Source organism: Mauremys mutica, chromosome 1 (assembly GCF_020497125.1).
Source record: "Mauremys mutica isolate MM-2020 ecotype Southern chromosome 1, ASM2049712v1, whole genome shotgun sequence".
In the NCBI taxonomy this organism is placed as follows: domain Eukaryota; kingdom Metazoa; phylum Chordata; order Testudines; family Geoemydidae; genus Mauremys; species Mauremys mutica.
Window position 1 is genome coordinate 370,412,667 of NC_059072.1, and position 20,240 is coordinate 370,432,906.

The 20,240-nt window shown below is 49.3% G+C and overlaps 1 protein-coding gene across 3 annotated transcripts; it reads right to left on the minus strand.

Moving 5' to 3' along the window:
* Nucleotides 1-2,453: 2,453 nt before the first annotated feature.
* LOC123374748 lies at nt 2,454-8,472 on the minus strand. 3 transcript variants are annotated; one of them, XM_045025013.1, is made up of 3 exons: nt 8,386-8,472; nt 3,450-6,773; nt 2,454-3,314 (listed from the first exon to the last, which is right to left on the minus strand). In XM_045025013.1, exons 1-2 carry the CDS (start codon nt 8,403-8,405, stop codon nt 4,646-4,648), a joined length of 2,148 nt encoding a protein of 715 aa, XP_044880948.1. In that variant the 5' UTR covers nt 8,406-8,472; the 3' UTR covers nt 2,454-3,314; nt 3,450-4,645. The 3 variants fall into 3 exon arrangements, with proteins under 3 accessions (XP_044880948.1, XP_044880955.1, XP_044880940.1); XM_045025020.1 differs by lacking the exon at nt 8,386-8,472 and having other exon boundaries at nt 3,450-4,761; nt 4,860-7,259; XM_045025005.1 differs by lacking the exon at nt 8,386-8,472 and having other exon boundaries at nt 3,450-7,259.
* Between the last annotated feature and the right edge of the window lie 11,768 nt (nt 8,473-20,240).

Sequence of the window (20,240 nt, forward strand, 5' to 3'; positions counted from 1 at the left end):
GAAGAAAATCCGGAAAAGGACTAAATGGAAGAATGAACCAGCTCAGACTCCCTTATGGTAGGGGTCGTGGTGTCCATTTTTACAGGCGGCTGTAAAAGGTCGTGTTAAACCAGGCAATTAATAAAACTTATTTATTTAAATGTGTCAATATGAATGTGTCCCCCTTCATATTTGTGTGTAAAAGACAGTACCAGTAACAGTCATTTCTACACAGGCAGCTCTATTATAGAAAATATATTACATCGCCGGGGAAGTTGGGAGCTTTGGCAGGGTGAACCCTCTTTCTCAAGTGGCCAGAAAGCACAGTAAAACTTTAAAGAGAAGACAGGTAACAGTTTGGCTTTCAGACAGGGACTCTTATACTTTACACCTTACCATCCCACCATCAACCTCAGCCTGGACCATTCCACACAAGAGATCCACTTCCTAGACACCACAGCACTAGTAAACGATGGCCACCTAAACACCACCCTATACCGGAAACCTACTGACCACTATACTTACCTACATGCCTCCAGCTTCCATCCAGACCACACCACTCAACCCATTGTCTACAGCCAAGCTCTACGATACAATCGCATTTGTTCCAACCCCTCAGACAGAGACAAACACCTACAAGATCTCTATCAAACATTCTTACAACTACAGTCCTCACCTGCTGAAGTGAAGAAACAGATTGACAGAGCCAGAAGAGAACCCAGAAGTCACCTATTACAGGACAGGCCCAACAAAGAAAGTAACAGAATGCCACTAGCCATCACCTTCAGCCCCCAACCAGCGCTGTATTATCGCCTAGGCCAACAAGGCCTAGGCCTAGGGCGGAAAATTTGCTCACGTCCCCTCCTCAACTCTGCCCCTTCTCCGAATCCCTGGCCTGCCTTGTCCCCCAGGTGCACCGCGCTTCCCTCCTTCCACCTCCCTCCCAGGCTTGCCTCGCGAGAGCACTGGGAGGGAGGGAGAAGTGAGTAGCGGCCCACTCAGAGGAGGTGGAGCAGAGGTGAGCTGCGGGCCGTGGGTGCGGGGAGTAACCCGGGGGGGGGGGGGCCAGGAACCGCTCTCCTCCCCAGCTCATCTCCGCTTCACCGCCGCCACCCCCGAGCATGCAACACTCTCCTTCTTCCCCCTCCCTCCCAGGCTTGCCATGGGGGAGCGGAGGTGAGCTGGAGCGTTGGGGGGTGCGTGGCAATTTTTTGAGGGCCTAGGGGCAGCAAATTTGTTAATCCACCACTGCCCCCAACTAAAATCTCTCCAGTGCATCATCAAGGATCTACAACCTCTCCTGAAGGACAATACCTCACTCTCACAGATCTTGGGACACAGGCCAGTCCACTCTTACAGACAGCCCCCAAACCTACAGCAACCACACAACAAAAACACTAACACAGGAACCGATCCTTGCAATAAAGCCTGTTGCCAACTCTGTTCACATATCTATTGAGGGGACACCATCATAGGACCTAATCACGTCAGCCACACTATCAGAGGCTCGTTCACCTGCACATCTACCAATGTGATATATGCCATCATGTGCCAGCAATGCCCCTCTGCCATGTACTTTGGCCAAACCGGACAGTCTCTACGTAAAAGAGTAAATGGACACAAATCAGGCGTCAAGAACTATAACATTAAAAAACCAGTTGGAGAACAATTCAATCTCTCTGGCCACTTGATTACAGACCTAAAAGTCACAATATTACAACAAAAAAACTTCAGAAACAGTTTTCAGGTATATAAAAGGGTGTCATAAGGAGGAGGGAAAAAACTTGTCCACCTTAGTTAGCCTTTAAGAATAAACAAGAAGCAATGGGCTTAAACTGCAGCAAGGGAGGTTTAGATTGGACATTAGGTAAAAGTTCCTAACTGTCAAGGTGGTTAAACACTGGAATAAATTGCCTAGGGAGGTTGTGGAATCTCCATCTCTGGAGATATTTAAGAGTAGGTTAGATAAATGTCTATCAGGGCTGGTCTAGACAGTATTTGGTCCTGCCATGAGGGCAGAGGACTGGACACGATGACCTCTCGAGGTCCCTTCCAGTCCTAGAATCTATGAATCTATAAAATCTAAAGGTTCATTCATAAAAGGAAAAAGATACAGATGAGAGCTAGAATTGGTTAAATGGAATCAATTACATACAGTAATGGCAAAGTTCTTGGTTCAGGCTTGTAGCAGTGATAGAATAAACTGCAGGTTTAAATTAAGTCTCTGGAGTACATCCCCAGCTGGGATGGGTCATCAGTTCTTTGTTCAGAGCTTCAGTTTGTACCAAAGTCCCTCCAGAAGTAAGAAACAGGACTGAAGACAAGATGGAGATGAGGCATCCGCCTTTTATAGTCTTTCCCAGGTGTAAGAACACCTCTTTGTCCTTACTGTGGAAAATTACAAGCAAAATGGAGTCTGGAGTCATATGGACAAGTCCCTGCATACTTTGCTGACTTACAAGGCGAATCTGCCTTCTCTCCATAGGTCAGTTGTGCAGCTGATGGTCCTTAATGGGCCATCAAGCAGGCTAGGCAAAGTTAACACCAAGTCATCTGGGACGTCACCCAGAAGCACAGCATAAGTTTGAAGTACAGACAGGATAGAGTCAATATTCATAACTTCAACTACAAAATGACACATGCATCCAGACAGCGTAATCATAACCAGCCACCCATAACCTGGTCTTAGACCCCTTATATGACCCCCTTTACATAAGATTTGGTGCCACTACAGGACCTTGGTTGCAACCATGTGCTATACGGTCCCAGTTCAAGTCAATAATGTGACACAGGCATCTTCCGGTTTGGTCATTTTCTTTAAAACACGGTCAGAGTCTGCACTAAATTGCACAGCATTTATCAAGGTCACCCCATTACGCTAAATGTTCTTGGGTTAGGCACAGACATTGCATAGCATAACCTATGGCAAGAACAGTGTTTAATAAGCTTTCCAAATACAGCTCAGCACACAGGCCCTGGAGCTCGCAGTTTACATCTACTGAAGTCCAAGTCACACAGTCATGGCGCCGTTGGGCTGGCACATCTATGACACAGCCCTCACAATCTTCAAAAAGCTTTTCCCTAAGGCCGTGATTAAGGACAGCATAAACAGCAACACGTACAATAGTCCGCATTACTTTTTTATGCTCACGACGTGGCACTGGCTCAGTTAGTTCCATGCCAAGCCTCCTAAACTCCTCATAGCTGTCATCCTCGGAGTCCTCTTCAACAATTTGTATCGGCATTCAGCAAAAACAAGGAGAGCCCGGTTCATCTTCGCTGCTTGATGTAACGCTGTCCAGGACCTCCGGGTCCTCTAGAAAGGCATCATCAAGCTGTCGAGAGATTTTCAGAAAAGAAACAGTGTAAGTTCCCACTGCTTGTTTCTAAACAGACACAACCCCCCAACCCCCGGTTCCTAACCCCATTACACCCCATCATCAACAGTCACTTCTTAATCATTCATTTACCTGAGCAATGTCTTTTCCATTCACCTTGTCCTACGATGACTCCCCTGAGCTGTGTTCGCCTTCCACCTCTAGGGGGGCAAACAATGAGAGGCCTTCATGCTCATTGGGGTGCCTCACGAGAGTTTGGGTTTCGGATTCCGGTGTATCCATCAACGGCTGAGTCAAAGAGCCCTCGTGGGAACTGTCGCTGATGTAGCGCTTTCTCCACACAAGTCCAAAGGCCCTCGGGGCTAAAACAAAGTCCAAAGTGCTCACAGGGGTGGTGAAGAAGTCTGTTTCCATGATTTCTAAAGCACGCATCCTTGGTAAAAGATGGCCTCTTCTGCCCCAGCGCTGGGACTTATGGGGTGATAGTGTTGCACTCTGATTGGCAGAGGGCACTGGGAGGAGTTCTTAGAAGGATGACACGACCCTCATCTGGGCGGGTCACCCCGCACCGGAACACCACCGATTGGTCAAATCTGCTCTGGGGGTGGTCCTATGCGGCCAAAACCCATCGCGATTGGTAGAGAGCATTGGGAGGAGTTCTTAGAGGGGTCACAAGAGCCACATCCGGATGGGTCACCCCACCCTGGAACACCCCTGATTGGTCAAATCACCTCTTGGGGCACGCCTATGGGGGCAAAACCCCTCCTGATTGGTAGAGGGCAGCGGGAGGAGTTCTTAGAGGGGTCACATGATACACTTTGCTTCCGGCCATGTGTCCACATTGACCCCAGAAGTAATACCCCCATGGGTGGGACTTCTGGTGATAGGTGGGCGGGGCTTAAGGGGTCAAGGGGTGGTGTTTTAGGGGTCATGGGGCTGGTTTGGGTTTGATTGACGGTAGGGCCCTAATAGTACTACTGGAAACTCTTAGAGGCCCTTGCCTTCCAAAAGGGGGGCTTTGTAAATTTAGTATCAGCTCTTCTTGAAGGAAGGATTGATTCTTGAACCGCATGAGGTAAAGTAACAAATCCAGTGAGCTAGCCACACCCTCAATCTCATCCAAGCCCCCAGGCCCCCCTTCATCTTGGAATCTGGGTTTAAATGTCATACCCCAAGGAGAGTCTCTTATACATCAGTCTCTGTGTCCCAGGACAATGAGCCATTTGTCTCAGCCACTTTAGCCCATGCTTACCAGACCCACTGGATGATAAGGAGATGTTGGAATTTGTGGGCCCCTTCTGTTAGTGGGCATGCTGGCAGGGTGGGATTCAGTAGGATGGAAACCGGACACCCTTGGAGGCCCTTGCCTTCCAAAAGGGTGGCTTTCTAAATTTAGTGTCGGGTGTTCTGGAACAAGAGTCCTTGGACATTCGGGACTTCACTTTGTGTTGCAGCTTGCTGAAGGTTTGCTTCAGGCACATTAACATCTTTTGGAGAACTTTGCTCCTTGAAGGAGATCGTGTCCTAGCTCTGGAGGCCTTTGGTGACTTTGGGGGAGAACCGTCAGGACTCCCAGTTGCTTTCTCCCCAGCTTGCGAAAGCCCTGTTGTACTCGTAGCAATGGACAGCATCTTTGGTTGCCTGGTGGGAGCCGTTTTCCTCATTCCATCCTGCGTCTTGCTCTTGTCTGCTTGAAGGAGCCACACCACCGCTGGCATCATGTGGTTGGATGATGCTGAGGAGTCTCCTGGAGTCCATTGCTGTGGAATTCCATGGGATCTTCTGGGCAAGTCAGCACCTGCAGAGCCAGCTGGTCTCTTCCGTCGAAGCTTACTGCACTTCTTGCATATCTTGATTGGCGGCTGGTCCCTGGAGAGCTTTGAATTCACAGTGCCATCGAACCCATGTGAATCCATTATGTCTTGAAGACCATGCAGCTCAGCAGATGTCTCCTTCGGAGTTTTCTTACCCTTCATCTTTCCTGGATGTGCCTTGCGGCACTGCTGGCAAACAGAGACCTGGCCCGCCAAGGGGTGGGAGCTGCTCAGCATTTCCGTCAGGTGCTTGATCTGCAGGTCGTGTGCAGCCTGCCCAGCAATGAGAGAGTCAAAGGTGGATCTTGTTAGCTGCTCAGAGCCTGGGGCCTCTGGGGCAACCTGGTGGCATGGGGTCCTTGGAAGATCTGCCCTGCTCTCACCTGCCTGTGCCCCTGGCCCCAGGCAGGAGCCTTCTCCCAAGGTAACCTTCCTCTCCATGTGCAGCTCCAGCTTCTCTTCAGTCCCTTTGCTGTCACACACACTGGTAAGGGGCTTTCTCAACTCGCTCCTATAAATCTGGAGTGTCGCTTCGAGTGTCTTCTCTGCTATTGTGGTTCCTGGAGGCGGCGATGTCAGATCCATCCCTGCTGGCAGAGTGCAGCGATCTGCGTTAGTCTGGTTTCCTGCCGCGCTATCATTCCTGCCCATCTCCATGGTGGTATCTTCCACTGGCGTTGGAGGACGTGTGGAAGAAGAGGAGCTTGTGCTTTGCCTCCCTGTCTGCAGGAAATCGGTCTCCATCTCACTGAACTCCACACTGGCTCCCCTGGCTTGGCCGGCGTGAGGCAGCTTTGCCGGGGGCTCTGGATCCAGGGTGAGCAGCCCCCTCTGCATGATGAGATGCTTGCGCCTTATGTGGAGTTCGATGGGGTGGGCAGGCTGTTGTCCCATCGTTGGGAATGCCGCTGTCCTGTGCTTGCCTGGCTCCCTAGGGGGGCGGAGTGGCCCAGGCAGGGCAGTCTCTCTCAGGAGGGGAGCATCTCTGTGTGACTCTCTCACGACCTTCGGAAAATCCTTCCTTTGGATCTCCGAGCATTTCTGAGCCACGTGATCCTGCAGCTTGACCCCCGCCGTGGGCACAAGCCTGGCCAGGATGGCATCAGGGGATGCCATGATCCTGTGGGCCTTTTGGGGCAGGGGTCTCCAGGGGCAGACACATGGCTCCTGGATCTCCTGTGCATGCTGAGGCCTGGTGTCGGATCTCAGGGGCTTTGGGACCTTTGCTGGAAATCCACATTTGGGCCGATCTGTGTTGAATTGCCATTGCTGCTTGGTGTCCTGCTCACCCAGCAATGGCTCCCCCGGGATGAGGCTTTGTGGTGCCCCCAGCTGGCTCTGCAGATGCTTCTGTCGGATGTTGAAGTCTGAGCCATGGGCTGACATCTGGTCCAGACCTATGTTCTGCTCTCGCCGGTCTCGTCTGCTGTGGGCAGGAGGCCTGGGGAGAGGCTGGGCTTGGATGGGATGAATGGATCCTTCCCAGCTTGTGACAGTCATGATCTCCCCTGTGTGGCAGAGGGGCTCTGACCAAGTCATGGAGGCTTCTCTCAGGGAAAAGGAGCTGGGACTCCAGAGGGCAGAGGTGGTGGATTCCCTAGAGGAGTAGAACTGGCTCATCCCAGATGTCGACACACTCGGCCTGTGGGAGAGAGCAGACAGGGACAGATGGGACATGGCCCTGCTGAGCAAAGGCAGGGCTTGGGCACAGCCTTCCAACAGTAGTGCAATGGGGCAGTGCCTAGGCATGCATTGCACACCACAGCCTGACACAAGGACATCAGCTGGGTAACGCAGGACTGAGAGGGGGAGCTGGCACTCATTTTATCTAGAACGATAACCCCTTCGTCACACGCACATGTGCAGCACCTAGCACAATGGGGCCCTGAGCATGATCGGGGATCTACTGCTATTTGAATAGAAAGATTAGCTAACAACAATTGCTTTGGGGGAGGAAGATGTGAGCATGTGTGTGTAACCCTTGCCAGAGGATGTTGAGAAGGCCAAGACTATAAACTATAAAAGGAATTAGATCAATTCATCAATGGCTATTAGCTAAGGTGGGCAGGGATGGTGTCCCTAGTCTCTGTTTGTCTGCAGCTGGGAATGGGCGACAGGGGATGGATCATTTGATGATTCCCTGTTCTGGCCATTCCCTCTGCTGCACTGGCATTGGCCAGTTTTGGAAGACAGGATACTGGGCTAGATGAACCTTTGGTCTGACCCAGTCTGGCTGTTCTTATGTTCTTACATTCTAACCCACTGGAAAACTGTCCTGTTCTAATGGCTGATACCCTAGAGGCTAACAACTTACTATTGCTCCCAGTTAATGGAGTTTCTCCGGTGGTGGAGGTCTGTGCTATGGTCCTGAAAGTCCTGGCTGATGACTCGTGTTTGGGGTGTATCACGTGGTGTCCCACTCACTGCTTGTCTGGTGCCTACTCTGGGGATGGGATTAGCTCTCGAGGTCAATGCCCCTTCCAATTGTCGCATGTGGTCACTGTCACTCCCACAGTGATCCAGACAGTTTTCCTGTTCACTGCCCCGCCGGTCCATGCCATGCCCTCGGGGGCTGGTAGGGAAACCTGGGCCCCCACTTCACACTGGGCTGCAGGCCAGGGACCCTCAACCCAGCAGTTCTGGGTTTCCTCTCCCAGCCTGGACTGCTTCCTACTACCCCTGGTCCCCTCCTTGCTCTGGGTGCACCAGCTCCAAACACTCCCCCTCTTCCCAGGGAGGGGCTGCCTTTTCCCAGCCGCAGCCCCTGTCTGGTGCCAGCTTCCTGGCTTTATAGGCCCCGTCTGTTCCTGCCAGCTGAGCCTGCTTGGGATCAATTCCCTGCTCCCCGGCTCTTCCTGCAGGTGCAGCCTGTGGAGTTCATGGGCCTGCCTGGCCACCGGAGCCCCTTCCAGTGCTGTGGGGGGTGGACACCCCCTCGCAGGGTGTCATTGGATTGCTTTGTCTTTCAAACACAGCACGGGCAGGTTCTAGACAGTCGCCTGACGGCAGATATTGCCCTCCAGAAGGATTTGATCCTACTCACAACCCCAACTTGCAGTCTCTGCATTTCATTTCTGATCATTCCTCACCTCACTTTCACTGGTCTCTCACCTTGGAAGCTAAAGCCTCTTAGTGGCTTTTCCCTGTTATTTTAGGATCCTGGAGTGTCTGCTTTTTCCCGCTCCCTCCTCTCTACATTCACTCTCCCCTCCCACCCAGCCCCCAGTCTGGTGCCCCCTGGTCAGTTGCCTTACGGCATCAGAACTTCATCCATGTGTCTGGCCAGGTCCTGTAGCCTCCTCTCAACCAGCCTGAGGCACTGAGCCAAGCGGTGCTTCTCCAGGGGCACAGGGCAGCTGTGGAACAGAGAGAGCAGATAGCTGAGTGCAGGCCCTGCCCTCAGGCCCTCTTTTACCCAGAGGGGCAGCACCGAAAGGCTCCCTGTCCCATTCTCCACTGAGGCAGCCTCCTTCCCTGCAATACCCGGGCCTGGGATGTTCTGGTTTGGGGTTAGCTGAATTGTGAGGTGAGCCCTGTCTAGTGCTGAGGAGGTGAGAGTGTATCCTACTGGCAGCGTGTGTGTCATGTCCCGCCCACAGAAGCTAATCAACATATAGGATAACAGCCTACTATAGCTGCCAACTAATGCAGCTACCTCTTCAGCTCTAAGGGGTGCTTTATGCTGCAGAGCTGAAGGTCCAGGATTCAAATCCTGCTGGGAACTGCTGCTGGGGGACTGGAGGAGGGGCCGTTACACAAGTGCTGCTGGATCCCTTTCACCCTACTCACTGTACCAGAAAGCCCAGCCTTCCTGCTGATCTCTCCACCTCGCCTGCACGGGGCTGCTCCCAGAAAACATTTTCTCCCCCTCTTGGGAGGGGAGGATGGTCCAGTCCAGTCGACACAATCTACCCCCCCACCACCACTGCCCCAGGTTAAATGAACCGTATGATGCTCGAGGAAGGGAATGACCCACGGTACGAGGCGTGGGGGGTGGATTAGAGATGGCAACTTCTGCGGGGTGGGAATGAATTGCAGGAGTCTAAAGGAGAAGAGTTGCTTGCGTGGTACATAGGTCAGGGCAGGGGAGGGATTACTCGGGCTACTGCCCCTGGGTGGGGATGAATTGCATGGCGCTAAAGGAGGGGACTGACCCACTGCAGATTCATGGAGGGGGGCATTGCTTACCACATCTCTGGGGATGCACCAGCCTCCTCCAGCTCTTCCGCACAGCACCCAAAAGCTGCCAGAAGTGAGACATAAAGGAGACATTGAGCTGCTTGGGCACCCTCTGCTTCCTAGCACCCGAGAGCCCCAGAGTTCAGGGGCAGCCTGTGAACGGAGCCCCAGGCAGGGCATCTGCACGACTCTGGGCACGACTGCTCCTTCGCAGGAAGAGGGGAGGCAGGTGGGGGAACAGACCCTATTTCTCTGCTTTGCATGGGGCCGGGCTCTGCCACCGCAGCTGTGGGGTATGGGGCTGCTTACCTTTCGGTTTCTGCTTTTTCTTTTTGCGTCTCCTCTTCCTCGGAGAAGCCTGCCACACACAGAGAAAGCAGCAGGGTTAGAAGAGAACTCCTCAATAAACCCAGGAGAACAATGAGCCAGAGGTGATTGCCATATGGGGCCAGGGGGAAGCTTTTCTTTGTGGAAGAGTATTGCACTATGAGGCTTCACGGGTAGGCATTGTGCTTTCCTGTGATGCAGACAATGTAGGGCACACAGCACGACCCATAACAGGGGTCACTGGAACAATCCAGGGTTTGGAGAAACAGGGATTGCTGGTACCCGGAGCCTGCAGAGTTTATAAGCATTGAAGGAGAGAGCCTGCAAAGTTCTCTCGCCTGCAGAGATGACAAAACTCTGCAGGTTTTAGGATTGCAGGGTATGCAACTAACCCCAGATACCATGCACGGAATTCAGACCTTGGGGGAGAAATCCGACCTCTGGACAACAGTGTTTCCTAGATACATATTTAGGGAATGCATGATATCGGGGTTTTATCTGCATGCATTTGGGATGGCCATGCTACTCCTGAGTGGTGAAGCCATGAATGGGTTATGCAAATACACCCAAACAAGTGCTGATATAACCCCAATATCATCCTCCAACGGCAGCTCTTTTACACCAACAAACAACAACAAGAGTTTGGCATGAGTTCAGCCCACTTGCCTGGGAGCTGCAAAGTTTCTTGAAGGTAAACCGCACTGCTTGCAGCTTAACTAGCCAGGTATTCCCTTCCCAGGCCAGATCTGTCTCGCCTGGGCTCAGCCCCTGTCCCCCTCCCACACAGTTTAGTTCCTTTATTTCTCCAGGTGTTTTCAGCAGGCTTCCTTTTGGGGCAGGGAGGTGGTGGAGAAGAGCCTAGATTAACTCCCTTCTAAGCCTTAAATAGGATTTGGCTATGACAGGAATCCTTTGTCTCCCAGTTTGACCCCCCACTCCCTCCTAGTGGAAAAATACCGCCAGTCCCAAGTGATGTCCATCTGAGGGAACTGGGATTGTTTAGTCTGCAGAAGAGAAGAATGAGGGGGGATTTGATAGCTGCTTTCAACTACCTGAAAGGGGCTTCCAAAGAGGATGGATCTAGATCGTTCTCAGTGGTAGAAGATGACAGAACAAGGAGTATTGGTCTCAAGTTGCAGAGGGGGAGGTGTTGCCGGCCCAAAAGGCCTGAGGCAGCAAACAGTGGTTCGTTGCCCGGTGTGCGTCGCACTAATTATCACACCAGGGTGGAGAATGCAGAAAAAGTTTATTTGAGCTCAAGTAAGGTGCCAGGGAGATATTACAATCTCAGATCCTGCACACAGATACAAGCTGTGTGTCTCTTCTTATACATGATTTCAACAAGGCATCCTCATTACCCCCCATTGCCCACTTACCCCCCTTCTCCCTTCTAGTCCCCTCCCATATAATAGGCACTTTGTATAGTTAACAATTACATCAAACAGATTAAATCATCCTTGACAGCAAACAATTTATCTCGTAACTTTTCAAGGCTGTTAGCTTGGTTTACTCCTGGATTTATTACCTTGTCTCCCCTCTAAACTAAACTAAACACAGATAGTAAAAAGGGGCCTCTTTTTACTATCTCCTGCTGTCCGTGTTGTACTGATAAGAAACAGTTACACATTCCATTCTCACTTCTAACTTGGGAATTCAACTAGAATTTAACATAAAGGGACTCTTAGACCAGCATAAAATAACTTTGGTTCAATTCAGGCCTAGTACAGAAAGACTTCATTAATACTGTGGTTTTCTACCCTCCTGAATTATCTAGGGATATGCCTAATGGCACCAACAGAGGTTTAGGTTGGACATTAGGAAACACTATTTCACTAGGAGGGTGGTGAAGCACAGGAATGGGTTCCCTAGGGAGGTGGAGGAACCTCCTTCCTTAGAGGTTTTTAAGGTCAGGCTTGACAAAGCCCTGGCTGGGATGATTTAGTTGGGATTGGTCCTGCTTTGAGCAGGGGGTTGGACTAGATGACCTCCTGAGGTCCCTTCCAACCCTGAGATTCTATGATTCTGTGATTCTATTCTATATTCCTAACTTCAGATACAGAAATGATACATCCATACAAATAGGATAATCCCATTCAGTAAATCAGAACCTTTCCAATGATATCTCACATGACCCATCTTGCATAAAACATACCTTAGTTATGCCATATTCATAGAACAATATTTCTATGAAGAATATGGGGCGTAATGTCACAGGGGTGAAGAAGCACGTGGACAAGGGCGATCCAGTGGATATAGTGTACCTGAACTTTCAGAAAGCCTTTAACAAGGTCCCTCATCAAAGGTTCTTAAGCAAAGTAAGTTGTCATGGGATAAGAGGGAAGGTCTTCACATGGACCAGTAACTGGTTTAAAGGTAGGAAACCAAAGGTAGGAATCAATGGTGAGTTTATGAAGAGAGATAAACAGCAAGGTCCCCCAAGGATCTGTACTGGGACCAGAGTTGTTCAACATCTTCATAAATGATCTAGAAAAGGGGGGAAACAGTGAGGTGGCCAGATTTGCAGATGATACAAAACTAAAGATCGTGAAATCCAAAGCTGAATAGGCCCTCCTTGTTCCCAGATGTATAACTCTGTGTTGGGCTGTGTGAAAATGTATTTTGTTTGAATGGGCCCCATTTGCCAAACAAACTCTCCGGAACTCTCTGTATGACTGCCCTGTCCTCATCGTTATTTACCATTCTGCCAATCTTCGTGTCATCAGCACATTTTTATCAGCAGCAATTTTGTATTTACTTCCAAGTCATTGAAAAAATATTGAATAGCATCAGATCTAGTACTGAGCCCTGCAGAGCCCCACTAGAAACACCCACATTCGAGGAGCCCTTTGACAATTACTTTTTGAGATCTGTCAGTTAGCCATTAGCCTGTACTCAATCCATTTAACCTGTGCTCCACTGATATTGTTGAGTGCTAATTTTTAATCCAAATGTCCTGCGGTACTTGTATGCATAAACAGGGGAATCTCAAGTTGGAGGGGAGAGGTTGTTTTACCTCTGTATTTGGCACTGGTGCAACCAGTGCTGGAATCCTCTGTCCAGTTCTGGTGTCTAACATTCAGGAAGGATGTTGATAAATTGCAGAGGGTTCAGAGAAGAGCCATAAGAATGATTAAAGGATTAGAACACATGACTTGTAGTGACAGACTTTAGGAGCTCAGTCAATGTCGCTTAAAGAGGTTAAGGGCGGTTTGAGGAAAAGTCTATAAATACCTACCTGGGGAAGAAATAATTACAAATGGGCTCTTCAACCTAGCAGAGAAAGGTCTAACATGGTCCAATGGCTGGAAGTTGAAACTAGACACATTCAGACTGGAAAGAAGGCATCCATTTTTAAAAGTGAGAGGAATTAACCATTGGAACAATTGACCAAGGTCATGGTGGATTGATTCTCCATCACTGGCGATTTTTTAAATCAAGATTGGACATTTTAATAAAAGGTATGCACTAGGCATGATTGTGGGGAAGTTCTTTGGCTTGCGTTAGACAGGAGGGTCAGACTAGAAGATCACAATGGGCCCATCTTGCCTTGGAATCTATGAAAAACAACACCTTACACAAGTCTCAGTTTTTCACATCTATGTTTGACATGGCCCAATTTCCATAAAACATTGTTAACCTGCTTTAAATATATTCCCGTCCTTTAATTCTTTATTGATTGAATCCCATATCAGTTTGTCCATTATTTCAGGCTAACTGGCCTATAAGAAGCCAGGCCAACCTCCCGTAGCTTTTTGAATGTTGACAAAACATTAGCACACTTCCAGCCTTCTGGAATTCCCTCAGGAATCCTAAATTTGTTCAAAAATTAATGTCAGTGGGCCAATAACCTCCTGAGCCCGCTCTTTGAGGACTCTTGGGTGGAGATGATCCGAGCCTGCTGATTGAAAAATACTTATGTTTGGTTTCTGCATTCAGCTGGCATCAATCCAGCCTTTCCATCTCTCTAGGAGTCTCACTTACCTCAGATCTGGTGAGCCTCAGCACAGCATAAAAGACAGCAAAGAGCAGATAGAGGAGGAGTGAACTCATTTCCCCGGGCTCAGGCACTAAGACACTCTCAACACAGACACTCTCAAAGCAGCAACAAGTACCCAGGCTACACCTGAGGGCAGGTTGCTGCTCTGGCATCAGGCAGGCGCTGATGTCATCTCTAGGTCACAATGGGGCTGCCCTCCTGCAATCTCCCTCTAGTCTGTGAGGTGTCAATGCTGTCCTTAGATCAGGAAATGGGATGGGGCAACCGCCCAAGTGGGTTGAGCTCAGAATAAGGCAGGAGAGAGGGCATCAGGTTTCAAAGGAAAACCCTGGGTCTTTTCCGAGCTCTAGGACCCTCCAGCCCTTAGGCAAGGGACATTTTTCCCTACTTGTGGGAGCTCCTAAAACCCCTGTGACTGAGGCAGGATCTCCCAGCCTGAAGTGAGAAGCAGCCCTGAAGTGATTCTCTAGTGCTACCAGTGCAGAAAAACGTTCATGGGATCGCCAGCCCAAGCATTCCAACACCATGAGCTGGGCCCCACCAAAATCATGAGACTGGCTTCAAAATCATGAGATCTTCAAAAAAACATTCATCTGGGGAACTCTTCATTTGCCTTCTGGTGTCTGAGCCGCTAGGGTGCACTCAATTCATGTTCTCCAGCTTCTCTTTGCAACCACGAGGGCTTAAAATTGGCTAACAAATAAAATAAAATAAAGAGCAGAGATTCTCAGATAAATCACTTGACTCCAGCAGTGGGCGCTTTAAGAAAAGCACCCTATATCATAAGATAATAAAGAGCCCTACCTCTTATCTAACATGTTCAATCAGTAGATCTCAAAGCACGTTACAAAGGAGGTCTGTAGCATTAGCCCCCTTTTCGAGATGGGAAATTGAGGCACAGAGAAGAACAGTGACTTGCCCAAGGTCACCCAGCAAGACAGTAGCAGAGCCAGGACTAGCACTTAAGTCTCCTGAGTGCCATCTAGTGCTCTATCCACTAGGCCACAGTGCATTTGAAGTAAGGGGTCATAGTCAATACATTCCTGTAGCGGTTATTTTGGGCTCTTCCAATACCATTGTAATTGAAGTTAGACATTTTGACCTGTGGTCTGTGCTGGTACAGGGGCATCCTTGTTAAAACGAGTTTCTCACAGCAGGTTGCATCTGAGTTCTTGTTAGGCCTGAACACAAGTTAACTGGACCATGTCTCCGATGTCCCCATGGGAAAGTTTAAAAGCCATTGAAGGCCTTGCAGTGCACTGACATACTGGGATTTTCAGAAAGCCTTTGACAAGGTCCCTCAGCAAAGGCTCTTAAGCAAAGTAAGCTGTCATGGGATAAGAGGAAGGGCTCTCTCATGGATCAGTAACTGGCTGAACCATAGGAAACAAAGCGTAGGAATACTGCATGCAGATGTGGTCTCCCCATCTCCAAAAAGAATCTTGGAATTGGAAAAGGTTCAGAAAAGGGCAACAAAAATGATTGGGGGTGTGGAACAGCTTGCATAGCAGGAGAGATTAATAAGACTGGGACTTTTCATCTTAGAAAAGACAACTACAGGGGATATGATAGAGGTCTATAAAATCATGATTTGTGTGGAGACAGTAAATAAGGAAGTGTTATTTACTCCTTCTCAGAACAGAAGAACTAGGGGTCACCACATGAAATGAATAGGCAGCAGGTCGAAAAGAAACAAAAGGAAGTATTTCTTCACACAATGCACAGTCAACTCCTTGCCAAAGAATGTTGGGAAGGCCAAGACTATAAGAGGGTTCAAAAAAGAACTAGATCATTTCATGAAAGATAGGTCCATCAATGGCTATTAGCCGAGATGGGCAGGGATGCCACACCATGCTCTGAGTGTCTCTAGGTTCTCTTTACCAGAAACTGGAAATGGATGACAGGGGATGGATCACTTGATGATTCCCTGTTCTGGTCATTCCCTCTGAAACACCTGGCATTGGCCACTGTCGGAAGACCGGATACTGGGCTAGATGGACCTTTGGTCTGACCCAGTGTGGCCATTCTTCTGTTACAGCTGTTCAGCCTCCTTGATACCTGTCATGTCATAATCCTGCTCAGTTCTCCAGTCTTCCATGGAGTCTGGATGGAAAGACAGGGTAGATGTCACCTAGTGAGCTGGGTCTGTAAGAGAACCCGTGTTCAGGCAGAGCGGGGCTCCTGGGAGAGCAGAGTCAGGGCTCCGTTAAAGAGCCGGAGACAAGGGCCTGGCCTGAGGGTAACCCACCAAACTTTGATTACACCCGTACCCGTAATAATTCCATTGTACTGCAGGGACAGTGAGCAGGTTCAGTCTGTTCTGACAGGGGAACTCCCACCTGTGGAGAACACCACAAATATGCAAATTGGGACAGTTGGGGATGCCAGTAGCCTGAGTTGCTCCGATGTGGAGGAAAGACACCACAGTGTAGTAAAGCTGCTCAGACTAAACAAAAAAAAATCCTTCCGTTGATAAGACGACAATCTGTGGGTTAACTAAGATGCCTCATAAATCGAAACATGCTCTTATCATTACAGTAATACAGCACATACCAGTCAAAGAAAAATAACAGTATCTAACATACAGATTTCTTCAGTACTGAAAGGTACACGGGCCACTAATCCTATGCATTGAAAGCATGCGCTGCTTATTTGGCATTTTTGTCCTCACACCCGCCTGAGCTGACCAAGCAGCAAGCACCCTGTTCTTTGAATAGGCTGGGATCCTTCTCCTGGCAGTTATCTGCTTGCTGCAGGTAGCCAAAGCAGGCCTGCGAACATCAGCCCTCGGGGCAGAGATCTTCAGCGCCCTTCCAATATGGCCGTCTCTCTCTGGGGCTGGCTGAACTGGCGGAACAGGTTGGCACCCTCTTTTTTTTAAATTTGGAAGTGGAATTGGCCCTCCAGCCTTGGTGATGCTCTACTGAGCATACGTGACCCAAAGCACCCTCTAGTCACACCCTGCATGTGATGGTAATAATCTTTGTACGAAATATGCCTTGTGAGGTACCATTTGAAAACTAACAACTCTCTGGTCAATCAGATCACGATGCAACATTACATAGAGAGTTATGAGTTGCCCCTGTACGACATTACTTGTGAAAACCCGACAGCCCCTCCCAAGCAAACGCTGGTAAAGAGGTCTGTCCTAAACAAAGGAATGGGGGTTTAGATAAGCAGCAAACAGGGTCATTAAGACAGCAGGGGAAGGAGATGGCAGTGAACAGAGCAATTTACATCTCAGCAACTGCAAGTGGGGGAAGGGGGAAGGGAGAAGAGCAGGAATAATGTTGATAGACCTTGGTTGCTGGCAGGCAGGATCCAACCTGGGACTTCTGGAGCTTCGTGCATGAGCCTCTGCTGCATGAACTAAGAGCCAACCAGCTGTTAGCGAGGGCTGTAGAGCAGACTCATTGAACTGCCTCTAAATGGTCTCGGTGCCACTAGATAGGACAGAACACCACACCCAGGAGGTGTGTGGGTTACAGACTTCCCCTCGCTGAGGAAGCACGTCCCGAGCTCAGAGACTTCCCGGTTGAAATCCCAGACGAGCTCCCACATGTAACATTGACAGACCCCGGCTGGTGGCGAGCGGGACTGAACCTAGAACTTACTGCATGAATCTCTACCGCATGAGCTAAAAGGCTGCAGCACAGACTCATTTTCTCTCTCTCTCATTAAGTGGTCTTGGTGCCACTTGACAGGACAGGACACCACACCCAGGAGGTGTGTGGGTTACACACGGAGCCTTCACCACCAGACTTCAGGTCGCCTTCCTCACAGCTTGGATAAACTTTGCTTTGAGGGGATCCTTTAGAACAGTGGCTCTCAACCTTTTCTGTTGTGTATTTGGTTGTCATGGTTTTTGTTCCTATGGCAACTGAGTTAGGTTATTGGGGGATAGCCCAGCCAGCTTCGGCCGGTTGAGTGAGCTCTGTGTCTGTAAATAAAATGGTAGTTTTGTTAGCTGTCTGCTCTCTGGCCTCAAGTGATTACTTCCTAAACCGGCTGCCCACAAGGATATAACCTTTTCAGTCTACTGTGCCCCTTTCAGGAGTCTGATTTGTCTTGTGTAGCCCCAAGTTTCACCTCACTTAGAAACGACTTGTTTACAAAATCAGATCTAAAATACAGATGTGTCACAGCGCACTCCTACTGACAAATGGATGACTGTCTCCTTTTGTCTGTATGAAATTTTAACCTGTACTTATTTCATTAGTGCTTGTGTTGAGTCTGAACTTTTTATGAACTGAAACTTAACTCAGACTTCATGTCTCTGTCTGAAACTTTTAATCAAAAAACTCTGACCTGCGAACTACTCATGACCCCTCCCCTCCCAATAAGTAGCCATAAGTAGCCATCTCCTCTTTTGTCTTCTCCAATTTACATTTTAACCTGTTTTGTCCTGTAGAATCTTGATTGATTATGCATGACCATTATGATCTGTTAATCACTTTGTTTACTTCTGTGTATAAACATTGATGCTTACCCCTAATAAACTTGCCACACTTACTCCGAAGCTCTGCTTTTAAGCTAAGGATTGTGTGAGCCCGTTGGTCAACGAGTTGTTGTCTGGTCTCTGACAGATTTCTGAGCCCTATACCAACTCCGCACGAACTCGGGTGCTGGAGAGGTGAGTAGGACTTGCTTTTTACCTAACAATTTGGGGGCTTGTCCGGGATTCCTTCTGGTGCGGTGCCTCTGTCCAGTGGTCAGACCACTCATATACGAATTGGCAGGCGCCACGGGAGATTTCTCCCAGCCAATTCAATATTGAGGGGTCGTGTACTGGACAGCAGGATAAACGCCAGTTGGAGGGCTCCTGTCAGACACCATGGGTCAAGGGACTAGCGTGCCTCTTGAGAGTCCGCTGGGGATTGTAAATAAGTTATGGATTGAAGGGAAACTCCCAGTACAGACAGGAATGTCTAGGAGGAAGTTGTACACACTGTGTGTAAGGAATTGGACTGGGTATACCGTGGTATTGGCCGACCCGGAGATGAGGTGGCCTTCGTATGGCTCTTTCGAACAGGCTGCCTTAAGAGGAGTAAGGAGCCAGATCGAAAAAGACCATCCGGGACAGTTATGTTACTGGTTTTGTTGGGACACAGCAGCAGAGCTGTGGAAATCTTTAAAAATTATGGCAGTCAGGTATTCTTCCGAGAGTGAACCCCCTCCATGTTATTTCGATGAAGGGTATAAACCACGGCGTGTTTTAACTCGTCAGTTGGTCCCCACTGCACCTGCCCCTATTCCTCCGCAAGGGGACTCTCTCCAGGGTGCAGAGGGGAATCTGCAGGACTCCAAATTGGAATCTCTGCAGGGTGATAAGGAGGAAATAGAGGGGCACACCTCGGGAGGAGTAGTTACTAGGCAAAAGATCAAGCAGATGCAGCAGGGTGCACACCCCTCTCCTGAGGATAGCCCAGAGGCTGCCCCTGCCAAAACTTTTGTGAGTAGAGAAATGCCTTTACAGGTGCACGACCAACCTTTTGTGAACAATAATGGCGAGATACAACATACCAATATTGTGGAATATAAAGGATGGCTAGAATGGGACTTGAAAGAATGGGGACGGTTGTCAGGGTCCTTTGGGGAAAATCCCCGAAAGATCACTGAACTTTTAGAAAGATTGTTTTCAAGTCATAATCCTACTTATACGGATGTAGATCAGTTGTTAAGTAGAGTTTTGACCGGAGAGGAACGTAGTAGATTGTGGATGGCAGAAAGGACATGGGGGGATAGCAATGCGGTTAATACCACTTGGATGAATAGGCGGGATCAAGCCGCTGGCTGGAATCCCCCAGACTGGAATCAGCCAAGGCTGACTCAGCTGCGGGTAGATTGAGAGCGATTGTTAGTGAGACTCAAAGAAATGGCTCGCCGCTCGCCTAATCAGGCTAAGTTCATGCAGATTCGGCAGGAATCTGATGAGCCACCCAGAAAGTTCTGGTCGAGGCTATTGGAGGGGGCCCGAATGTTCACTCAGATGGATCCTGAGAGAGAAGCAGACCACCCTACTCTTATTTCGTTTTTTGTGAATCAGTCAGTACCCCCTGTAAGGGATTATTTCTTAAAGTTTCGCCCTGGTTGGGGAGGTGAGTCAGTCACTTCAGTGTTGGACGTAGCTGATTTTGCATGGGAGAAAGAAAGGGAAAGTAGTAAAAAGAAAGAGAAAAAGGAAGAATATAAGTTGATGGCTTTAGCTTTTCGCGGTGGTATTCGAGGCAGAAGCCGTGGCCGTGGCAGGGGATCTCAGGGTGCTCGGGGGAGAGGGTCCTGGCAACCCCAGCCACCAGGACATTGTTTTCAGTGCGGACAGCCCGGTCACTTTAAACGTGAATGCCCCTGGGGACGCCCAGAGGGTCCGGTCGCATCCGCAGATACTTACACCAGGGACGAATACACTCCTGCACCACCAGCCCAGCCCGTTCCTCAGGCCTGGATCAACTACGGGCAGCAGCTGCAGCAAACTCAGCCTTCTCAATGACGGTACCCCGGGGGCGAAGGCAAACAATGTGATGGTCTTATTTCCTTAATGTCTTTAGCCGGCTCTTTCCTCACTTTCTCCCCTCCCAGCAAAGAGCCTCATCTAACCCTTTCAGT